This window comes from Chanodichthys erythropterus, chromosome 3 (genome assembly GCF_024489055.1).
Source record: "Chanodichthys erythropterus isolate Z2021 chromosome 3, ASM2448905v1, whole genome shotgun sequence".
NCBI classification, from domain to species: Eukaryota; Metazoa; Chordata; class Actinopteri; order Cypriniformes; family Xenocyprididae; genus Chanodichthys; species Chanodichthys erythropterus.
The window spans coordinates 36,904,032-36,914,758 of NC_090223.1; the positions used below are offsets into that span (position 1 = coordinate 36,904,032).

At 35.9% G+C, this 10,727-nt stretch overlaps 2 protein-coding genes across 5 annotated transcripts; one reads left to right on the top strand and one right to left on the bottom strand.

The window, feature by feature from the left end:
* The first annotated feature begins 1,324 nt into the window (after positions 1 to 1,324).
* Positions 1,325 to 6,687, top strand: rusf1 (RUS family member 1). Of its 4 annotated transcripts, none has more exons than XM_067374995.1 (15): positions 1,325 to 1,362; positions 1,613 to 1,784; positions 1,866 to 1,943; positions 2,289 to 2,403; positions 3,329 to 3,374; positions 3,799 to 3,831; positions 3,920 to 4,025; positions 4,133 to 4,234; positions 4,398 to 4,468; positions 4,547 to 4,731; positions 4,845 to 4,902; positions 5,942 to 6,006; positions 6,146 to 6,286; positions 6,383 to 6,448; positions 6,552 to 6,687. In XM_067374995.1, the coding sequence occupies exons 2-15, from the start codon at positions 1,629 to 1,631 to the stop codon at positions 6,635 to 6,637; spliced, it is 1,308 nt and encodes a 435-aa protein (XP_067231096.1). In that variant the 5' UTR covers positions 1,325 to 1,362; positions 1,613 to 1,628; the 3' UTR covers positions 6,638 to 6,687. The 4 variants fall into 4 exon arrangements, with proteins under 4 accessions (XP_067231096.1, XP_067231087.1, XP_067231078.1 ...); XM_067374986.1 differs by having other exon boundaries at positions 1,352 to 1,367; XM_067374977.1 differs by lacking the exon at positions 1,325 to 1,362 and adding an exon at positions 1,377 to 1,542 and having other exon boundaries at positions 1,629 to 1,784.
* A 911-nt stretch (positions 6,688 to 7,598) lies between these two features.
* On the bottom strand, positions 7,599 to 9,409 carry zgc:113090 (uncharacterized protein LOC553741 homolog). Its single transcript, XM_067375017.1, has 3 exons — positions 9,140 to 9,409; positions 8,543 to 8,734; positions 7,599 to 8,455 (listed from the first exon to the last, which is right to left on the bottom strand). Exons 2-3 carry the CDS (start codon positions 8,721 to 8,723, stop codon positions 7,614 to 7,616), a joined length of 1,023 nt encoding a protein of 340 aa, XP_067231118.1. The 5' UTR covers positions 8,724 to 8,734; positions 9,140 to 9,409; the 3' UTR covers positions 7,599 to 7,613.
* Positions 9,410 to 10,727: the final 1,318 nt, after the last annotated feature.

Below are 10,727 nucleotides of genomic sequence, written 5' to 3' on the forward strand. Positions count from 1 at the left end.
ACTTGATACTTAAACTCATCCCATGTGTCTATATGATATTTGATACTCAACTCATTTTTTTTTGGCTCTAGAATGTAGATTTGTATCAGCCTTTACAAAACAATATTCAGTGGCCCCATGATTTTTTTCAACTGTTTGTGATTTACTTGATAAAGATTTTTGTACAAATATTTTTACCTGATAAAATATTTTAGAGTTCGGGATAACTAGAAACATGCAGACTGGAGTAATGATGCTACAAATTCAGCTTTGCCATCACAGAAATACATTGCTTTTTAAAATATTTTTAAATAGAAAAGTTATTTTAAATTGTAAAAATATTTCAAAGTGTTACTGTTTTTGCTATATTTTGGATCAAATAAATGAAGCCTTGGTGAGCAGAAGAGACTTCTTTTAAACATGAAAAAACTTACTGATCTAAAATTTTATAGTTTATATTGTAAGATTTTATTAATTTACATGACAAGTCTAGAGAAATAACACTTGTAGGCCTATCCCGGGTTTTTAAGACACTGGGAATCCTGGTTGAGGGGTGAATAAAAACAGTAAAATAATTTTTTGTTGTTTTAGCATATTTAAATATTTTTTTTGTCTTATTTTAGAAGTTTACTGATACTCGCATGGGCCCCGCCCCACTGGTTAAAGTGGACCACTGCTTTAAAAGATAGTTTTGAATGGTAATAATGTTATAAATAGTAAAATTGTGTTTGTGCTGTGGAGATCTTGTGGCAAAACCATATAACCCACTGCACTGGGCATCAGCAGCTTGACTGCCACTTAATCAGAAATATCCAAAACTGATTCTCTGAAGCTTTAATATTGTTCAGTATGTCATTGTTGGCCTGACCTGTTGTTCTGTAAGTGTCTCTATCAGACACTCAAACACACATGCACAGACTAACACAGGCTCTGTTCTGGTGTGCTTGTGAAGGTCGACTGTTCTGGGTCGAGCTGACACGGTAACAAAGAGACAGACAATGAGCTCAGGAGAGGCCAAACAGCTTAAAAAAAAAAAAAAAAACACTGGTCATTTTTTCCCTTCTTGTTTCTCTTTAAGATAATTAAAAGAAAGAAAAAAATTCAAGCTACAGCTGCACTAATTTATACAGAACAATACATTAATTTACAAACAAAATTAAGTAAAAAATATAACATTTAGAAATAAATATATTGTGTATGACACAACCTCAAAAATGAGAAATTAACTGAACAAACCTACTATCTACAGTCATTAGCAGAGAATCTTCTCACTCTTTTTGAATGGTCTTTCTTGCGCACACGTCAGATTCCACGAGCCAATCACAAGCCGCGACATGCTCGTGACGTGGCGATTCAATCTAAACACGGAAGAGTGACACTTGGGTGAGGTGGGCGATTCTCATAAATCTCAACTGAAACGCAAGGAGAAAGTCCTTTATGTTATTGTAATTTTAGTCTTTAGCATGTTAAACTGCTCAGCGTGGCAACATATAGAAAGCACCATTGTGTTCAACCCTGTAACTTGTTCAGTTATGAGCTGCAATGTGTGAGACTGCGGTTACAGTTGAGTCAAATTCAAAGTAAAAGACTTTTGTTTGTTATATCACTTAGTTGCTCGGTTGTTTCTTAATAGACTGGCTCATGTGCAGATGGCAGAGATGGAGGACTGTGAAGGGGTGATTGCTACAGAGCGTTATGGCTCACAGGAGTCTTGGAAATACCTGTTGAAGGACAGGAGGATGAAGAGACAGAAGGATGCTGTGGACGGCAGCCTGGCGGGAAATTCAATCTCTGGCGTGTTTAAAGTGCGTGACTTATTCTGAAAGCATGAATAAAAGTCTTACAAAACTCCCTGAGATGTCACTAACCGATCTCTCCTCTCCCAGAGTGTTTTCCTGCCACAGGGATATCCTGAGAGTGTCAGTGAGGATTACTTACAGTATCAGCTCTGGGACACTGTGCAGGTACATGTCCCATAGACATCTAACACCCATAGAAACATGCTGTTCAGTATCAACCCTTATCATTGGCAGCCAGGTGCATAAAGAAAATACATCAGAAAATGTATTTAGTGCACATTTGGACAAAAATAATTATAATAACAAGGATTCTTTAAAATATTGCTTTTGTTTTCAAATTTACAGCTTTAGTTTCCATTTAAAACAACATGTAAAAGATAGCAACATTTACTTTGATGTAGCTCTCTTCTCATTGCATGCTTCTCTGATGATGCCAGAGTGATCTAGCTACTTGACATAAATGTTTATATAAAATAACTAGCATCATAGCACTGCCTTTTGTTTTCCCAGGCATTTTCCAGCTCTCTGTCTGGCACACTCGCTACTCAAGCTTCCCTGAGGGGTGTAGGTGTTGGAAATCAAGAAGCTACAGTTGCAGCAGCTACAATAACATGGCTGCTTAGGGGTATGTGCATGATGAACTACTAAATTCCGGGAATTTTCAAAGCTGGAAACTTTCCATGGGAATTAACAGGAATAAATGGGAATTAACGTGAATATATGGGAATTAACGTGAATTTATGGGAGTAAACGGGGAATTTGCAAAATTGCAGGTTAGCCTATAACAGGGTACTTAAATGTAGTTGAAAAAAACATCTTGCAGCATAATTTTGGTTAAAACAACCAGATTTAATGTAATTTCAGTTGAATTTTTACCCTGACATTCACACAGTACACTACTTACTGCAGGGCTATTGAGGACACACCCCCTGCATACACTGTGCATTGCCCCAGTCCATAACATGCACATTTGATAAAAAATACAGAAAAAACAGTAATATTGTGAAATATAACTACAATGTACTGTTAAATGTGGTTAAAGTTACCATCGTTTCTTACTGTATTCATGGAGACAAGAGCCGTTGCTATTTTCATTATTAAACACTTGCAGTCTGTATAATGCATAAACACAACTTCTATATAATTATTTATAATTGTTATTTATAATTCTTTATTAATCTCTCCATCAGTGTAGCATTAGCCGTTAGCCACGGAGCACAGCCTCAAATTCATTCAGAATCAATGTAAACAATGTAACAGTATAATGATGCCCCAATATAGGCAGTTAAAAAAATTAATTAAAAAAAAATCTATGGGGTATTTTGAGCTGAAACTTCACAGACACATTCAGGGGACACCTTAGACTTATATTACATCTTTTAAAAAAAAGTAAGTTTCCAAATTGGAATTTTCCAAAATTCCCCCGGTTAAGTTCCTGTGTAAAGTTTCCAGAAATTTACCGGAAACTTTCCGCCCCTTTGCAACCCTACTACTGATGTTTATTTCTCGAAAGCATACTTTTTCTAACCATTTTCTCTCTCATTGTTCAGATGGAACAGGGATGCTGGGAAGAATCCTTTTTGCCTGGCTCAAAGGGTAATATTTCGCCAGGCATTTCAGATTGTGAATATGTTTTGTTTTATGATGTTTTATTAACAAAGTTTGGGAAGAACACATTTAAATGATCTAATTAATAATAATCAGTAATCATCACATCATTCCAATCAGCAATCAACATGTCTACCCAATCAGCATGAGTGGAGACATATATATATATATATATATATATATATATATATATATATATCTACGCAGTTGACTCACCTATGTTTCTTGACGGTTTTCAGCATCCTTCCTAACAAAAAATACAGGGGGAGTACTCTGGGTTCGGGCCAAAAAACCGAGCTCGGAGCCCTCTCTTTGGACAGCACACCAAATACACATACTATTTGTACTATAATCTGATTATTTGTAAGTGTGAACTTGTGAAATAGTATTTAATTGTCACCCTGTGTTTCAGGAACAAGTTAGATTCAGAAGCCAAAAAATGGAGGTACAATATACTAAAGACTTTAAAGTTTTTTGAATAAACATTTTATTGTAATACTTTTCTTAAACTTTTTAAATATTTGTCTTTTCAGGCTCTTCGCTGACATTCTTAATGACGTGGCGATGTTCATGGAGATTGCAGCCCCTCATTTCCCTCCTTTTTTTATTCTAATCGTCTGCATTGCTGGAATATTTAAGGTAAAATATTAACAACATCTTCCTCTAAACGTCAACATGACTGTGCCTAAGACATCATCTGTTTGATAGTGAATATCCAGGTGATTCTTCTATTTCCGTCATTCCAGTCCATTGTAGGAGTTGCTGGTGGAGCGACAAGAGCTGCATTAACTGTCCATCAAGCTCGCAGAAACAACATGGCTGATATCTCTGCCAAAGATGGGAGCCAGGTTATTATTCACCTTCTCTCTCATATGCTAAATAATTACTTGCTCGTTTCTTTCTGGATTTTCCCAACATAACTCCCCCTTAGTGTGGGAAAGTGATGTCATTATGTGTGTTAGTGGTGTCATGTAGCAGTGTGTCTTTTCTCTGCCTTTCTTTCCTGACAAGGAAACACTGGTGAACCTGGCAGGACTGCTGGTCAGCCTGGCACTTATCCCACTTGTAACAGATAACCCATTGTGAGTCACACCCTCATATGTAAGCCAAGCTCTACATAAAGTGTGTGCCAGATACCTGATTTGTGTTCTTTCACGCAGGTTGACATTCATCCTGTTCTTCCTGTTCACTCTTCTCCACCTGTTTGCAAATTACAAAGCTGTTCGGTCTGTTGTTATGGAAACCCTTAATGAGGCTCGCTTGTCCATAGTCCTCCATCGGTACCTGCTGACTGGTCAACTGCTCAGTCCATTGGAGGCCAATCAGAAGGAACCTGTGTTCTTGTGTATGGCCTTAAAACCTAATCACATTTTCTTGCTCTTTGTTAATGTAAGGATTAATATGATTAGGGTCAATCACTACACATCTAATCAACAATATGTTCTTCCTCTTTTGCAGCACTTGGAAGGACAGTTCCCATCAAGTTGGGTGTGAGGCTTGGAGACATTGTTCAAGAGTCTGTTCATCTGCTTTTAAACCCAGTTTTATATTCATTCACTGAATTTTATATATATATATATATATATATATATATATATATATATATAATATATTAGTGCCCTCTGTAAGTTTTGGGACTAAATTTTCGGGAATTTTCAAAGCTGGAAACTTTTCATGGGAATTAACGGAATATATGGGAATTAATGGGAATATATGGGAATTAATGAGAATAAATGGGGAATTTGCCTTTAACAGGGTACTTAAATGTAATTGAAAAAAAAAAAAACATCTTGCAACATAATTTTGGTTAAAACAACCAGATTTAAGGCAGTTTTAGTTGAGGCCACACCCCCTGCATGCACTGTGCATTCCCCCAGTCCATAACATGCACAGTTGATCAAAAATGCAGAAAAAACAGCAATATTGTGAAACATAACTACAATTTAAAATTATAGTTTTCTATTTTGATATACATAAAAATATAATTTATTTCTGTGATCAAAGCTGAATTTTCAGCATCATTTCTCCAGTCTTCAGTGTCACATGATCCTTCAGATATCATTCTAACATGCTAACAAAACTGTTTCCAACAATGATAACAAATAAGTATCAAATCAGCAAAATTAGACTGATTTCTGAAGGATCATGTGACACTGAAATAAATAACACATAACAATTGCTGCAATAAAAAAATAATTTACATATTTACTAAATTATAATTAATTGAATGTGAAAAATAAATGTTATTTCATGTTATGACCAAACAAAATGTTTACATTTGTTTTTATATGATACATTTTATATAAATATTATAAATCTGATTAATTCCTGTAAATTCCCATAAAATCCTGTTAAGTTTCCAAATTGGAATATTTCCAAAATTCCCTAGGTTAAGTTCCCGTGGAAAGTTTCCGGAAACTTTCCGCCCCTTTGCAACTCTAATTGGGACAGTAAAGACAAAATTGCTCTGTTAGCTGTGGTGTCAAGACATAGATATATATATATTGTTGTGAAAACATTATTGGCTGTTAAAATGATGTCTTTTTGACTTAAAGGCCAGGAGAACTGCAGCTGGCGTTGAAGAACAACAGCAAACCGTATCTCATTGGAATAAAAAACGGTACAAAAAGCTCCCCAATTCTGCTATACAAGTAGCAGCAGACATAACGTGGTCTAAAATTACATTAGGCAGTATGCTTAACTATTACTCAAGCAAAACAATGACACATTTCTGGGAATTTTTTTTTTTTCTTTGCTAGGTACTGTCTGTGTTTGTCTTGGAAGTGATGCTTCTGTGCATGATGAAATAATGGCAGCATGTCAGGCCTTGTGTCTCCGTAATGTGTTACTCAATGATTCCTCTCTGGGTGGTGCACTCAAACAGCTCTCAAACACTAAGGGTGAGCACTGCGATAAAAGAAAGACCTTCTTTAAATAGTGTTTGTCGATTGAGAGATAGTAGCCTCTTTTCCATAATACTGGGTTTTATTTTCCAGACCCATGGGAGTTAGTATCACAGAGTCATAAGATGATTGATCAAATTTTCCAGACATTTCTAAAAGGTAAGAGAAATGCATGCTGTAATAAGAAACATTTTATTTGCATTCAGAGACAAAATGAATAATATGGGCAATTTGTAATCCTTGTTCTGCTTGTCTCTGTCAGAACTGGATCAAGCAAAGTGGCAGACAGATCGGACACTATTGGATTGGAACGAGTGGCGTGTGGAATGGAGGAAAAAGAGAAGCTGAAGTAAATGGTTATAAAAGAAATGGAAAATGTTTTCGTTTCCACTGATATTCACTTCGAAACATCTGTCAGTTTTTAATTACTTGCCAAAACTCAGCCACAGAACTGAAAGATTTATATCAGTGTCATAAATATAAACTGTAAAAATAAAAACAATGAGGACAACAGGGTTGGAGCAGCGATCATGTATTCCTATATAGTCAACAAGGCCTCACCAACCCGTGAGAGAAACAGTTTCTAACAGTTATTGCAAAAAAAAAAAAAGTAATGCTAAAATTTAGGGTAAGATTTTTTCTTTTCTTTGAAATACTTTTTTTTTTTTCAGCAAAGATGCATTAAATTGATCAAACATGACAGTAAATACTTCTATTTCAAATAAATGCTGTTTTTTTATTTCTGTTCAAAGAATCCTGAAAAAAAGCACTGTGTAAACAAAAATATTTTATTTCAACATAAGAAATGTTAGAATGATTTCTGAAGGATCATGTGACACTGAAGACTGAAGTAATGATGCTGAAAATGCCAGAGGAATAAATAACATTTATTAAAATAGATATATTAAAATAGAAAACAGTTATTTTCAATTGTAATAATATGTCACAATATTACTGTTTTTACTGCATTTTAATTAAATAAGTGCAGCCTTGATGAGAATTAGACTGCTTTTTAAAAAAAAAAAAAAAAAAAAATCAAGAATATGAATCGAGTTTTACCACATATGTATCATCCTTTGGTGTTGTTTTATAATTATAAATGTATCATATTTCAACCACTGATAAGGATTATATATTTATTTCAATTCAGTCTGATGCAAACAGTTGGCAATGCATCATATTAATGTGTGAGAAAACAATATTTTTGTTGTATCTGTCATTGTGAGATATAAATGAATGTTGTGATCCAAAGTCGGCAAGCTGAATTATATAAATGCTCTTATCATACTGCAGCCAGCAAACACACACGCTGTGAATTTAAAGCTCACAGCGCTGCTCCATAATGAACCTTCCTCAAGTGTCTTTTGAGATTCTCTGTTCGGTTGAATCTCCGTCCACAGAGAGAACAGTTATACGGCCTTTCTCCTGTATGAATGCGCTCGTGCTTTTTCAGATCAGCTAAACGACTGAACCTGAACTTACAGCACTTGCAGACAAAAGGTCTCTCATTTGAATGGCATACAAAGTGAGCTCCGAGGCTGGAGGGAGTCGCAAAAGTCTTACCGCACACATGACAGCTGTGCAGAAACTCTCTGCTCTCACTCATACTCGGAGCGCTGTGAACATCTCCTGTATGGACCGTATTCTCAACCCGTGACCTAAGAATTTGTTTAGAAGTAGAGTTTAGTAATTTACATGGCTGGTTATTGACAACATTGTTGGAAAAGGTGGGAACAGGCTGTTGGTTGAGTTCATTTGCATCCTGCATGGGAACAACAGGAGCTTGTGTTGCCGCATTGCCTGTCTCTTCCGTAACAGAACATTCCAGAAGCTCTGGTTTGGATTCCACCTTAATTTTGTTTGAGCCCAATGGGGTCTCAGTGTTGCTGGTTACTGGAGTCTCTCTGCTGCCAGGTGAAGGGTTTGGGATTCTTCTCGGAGGGCTACTCTTATCCATGGAGAGGGGTCTTTGCATCGTCAAAGAATAGTCACAGGTCCCTAGCAGAAAATGATGTTGGTTGCCTACAGTAATATCATCTAAAACGAGCTTTAAATGAACAGGATTGTCAGTCAGAACCTCCTTGCTCACTACTGAATCTCTATGATGAACATGATCTTCCCCTAAATGAAGCTCATCTCTGGGAAAAGAGACTTTCAGGACTTCATCTAAAATATAAAAGAAGATGAATGAGAATTTTTACATGACAGTTCATTTCAGTTAATTCAGTAACTACAAGCTCTCCATAATCTCACCTGAAGCCATCCTCTCCTGGAGTTCTTTCAGCTTCTGCTGGAGGTTCTGGTTCTCCAGGCGTGTTCTGGCAGACTCCTTCTGATACTCTAACATAGCCTGACCCATGAGCTGCAACACCTCCTGGACAGCAGCGGTGAGGAGCTCAGCTACATTTGTGATGAGGAGATCCATCTGTGACATTTTGTTAGGACCTGCTCAGAGAGAAAACAAGCTAAAGGGACAGTTCTCCCAAAAATGTAAATTCTGTCATCGCTTACCCACCCCCATGACATTCCAAAAATACATTAATTTATTTTGTGTAACATTAAAGAAGACTTTATGATAAGTGTCTTTTTGTTCATAATTGTCCAAAATTGTTTGGTGACCAACATTCTTCAAAATATCTTCTTTTATGTTCAGCCGAAGAAAGAAAGTCATACAGGATCTAAACGACATAAGGAAATTACGACAGGGTGAACTATCCCTTTAATTATTTTCTAGTTTGTTCACGGGTCTGCCTCTAAACTATAATAACAATGAATGAACAATGTGTAACCATTAACATTTGGTACTGTATATAATAATTACATCAAAATTAAAATGACAGTAACACCTACCTCTCTGTTGTCAAGAGCAATGAGACGATAACTGAAGCTTCAGACGGTCAGCGAGCTAAACCGTGAACTAAAGTCCGGAAACGAGAGGTCTTTCATGATATTTATATCTCCATACTATGATTTTTTTTCTTCCAGAGACCGTCGACACTGGCTATGTTTACAATGACGTTTCTAGTGGCCGTGTTGTGAAAATGCTGGTTGGTGACGTACTACTACTTCCTTTACTACTAGCACGCACTCTTTCCTGTATTCGAACTCTGTTTCCATGGCTACAAACAACCAACTGTAACATATTTCTCTGGTAAGCGTATACCTTACTGTTTTTTTCCCCCTTTGGCGATAAATATGAAAACTGAAACAGTTTCTGTGCTTAATGAACTTTAGCTTAATTTTAAACAATGAACTGAATTGTTTGATTATTTTGTTTCTATGGTTGGTTGAAATATACCTCTTAACACTAGGGACCAAATAGTTGAACTGTCAATAGCGGTCATTTGCTCACTGTTCATACCAGACAGCAGTGAATGTCATTTTTTTCATGTTATATTTACTTCAAAGCTTCTATGGTCATGTTTAATGAAAAATGTGGGGTAATTTAAGCATACATAATATAATATGTTCGTGATATTATTGTGTAAGAGCTACTAGACCTCCCACAAAAGCGCATGCCGCAATTTGCTTTCCGCAATTTGCATCCGGCAAGCTGGAGATCAAAGTTTTTCACCGCAGTTAAAATGTTGTTTTTGAAAGTCAAAATGTCAACAAATATAAAATGAAGCAGAATATTTCGTTAGATAAAAACATATTGTGAATTTTGGAAATGATTACATCTGTCTTTATTCAATACATTTTGACTTTTGGAGTTTACAATGCTTTAGCATTATCGGAAATGTTTGGACCACACGAATCGGAAACAATTTTATGCAGCCTCTAATGAAATCTAGAATGAATAAATAGTTCTGTTATATTAGGACTCAGAACCTCAGAATCAGTGTCAGACGAACTGTCAAGAGACATCGCTCTCTGCTCCTCCATCAGACTCTGCATCATCAATGTTCTCAAGCAAGGATAAAACCTCAGTGACAGTCATTTTCTTTCTTGTTGCCATTTTGACGGTAAAGCTAAGTTTTAGCTTATCAAAAGCATACAAAACTGCCAGAGAAAGGTTGCTAGGCAACAGCTATGCACATCTTTAACAGCAGGAAAAAGCGCTGAGGAGATACACCTGCAATATGTGCGGTCAAATTGACCGCTATGGCCATTCAAGGTAGAAATACTCAGAACTCTTTTGTGTTTTGAAATTTTAATAAAATAACAATGTTAAAATAAAATTTACATTAATTTAAGAAAAGTCATGGAACTGTAGTTATATGGGTTTTATTTCAACAAAGTTATTACATTGCAAATCTTTAAAACGGTCAAAATGACTGCCTTGGTAGTTCTAGTCCCTTTAAAGGGACCAAATAGTTGAACTGTCATCATTTGCTCACTCTCATGTCGTTTCAAACTTTTCCTTCTGTGGAACATAAAGTATTTTATATATATATATATATATATATATATATATATATATATATATATATATATA

Excerpts from the sequence above, each read along its gene's own strand:
- rusf1 (XM_067374977.1), top strand. The coding sequence starts at position 1,522 with ATGTGTGAGACTGCGGTTACA. Across the intron at positions 3,832-3,919 it reads TCAGAAGCCAAAAAATGGAG|GCTCTTCGCTGACATTCTTA; the intron begins GTACAATATACT and ends TTGTCTTTTCAG. Across the intron at positions 4,469-4,546 it reads CTTGTAACAGATAACCCATT|GTTGACATTCATCCTGTTCT; the intron begins GTGAGTCACACC and ends TCTTTCACGCAG.
- zgc:113090 (XM_067375017.1), bottom strand. The coding sequence starts at position 8,723 with ATGTCACAGATGGATCTCCTCATCACAAATGTAGCTGAGCTCCTCACC. Across the intron at positions 8,456-8,542 it reads CCAGGAGAGGATGGCTTCAG|ATGAAGTCCTGAAAGTCTCT; the intron begins GTGAGATTATGG and ends TTTATATTTTAG.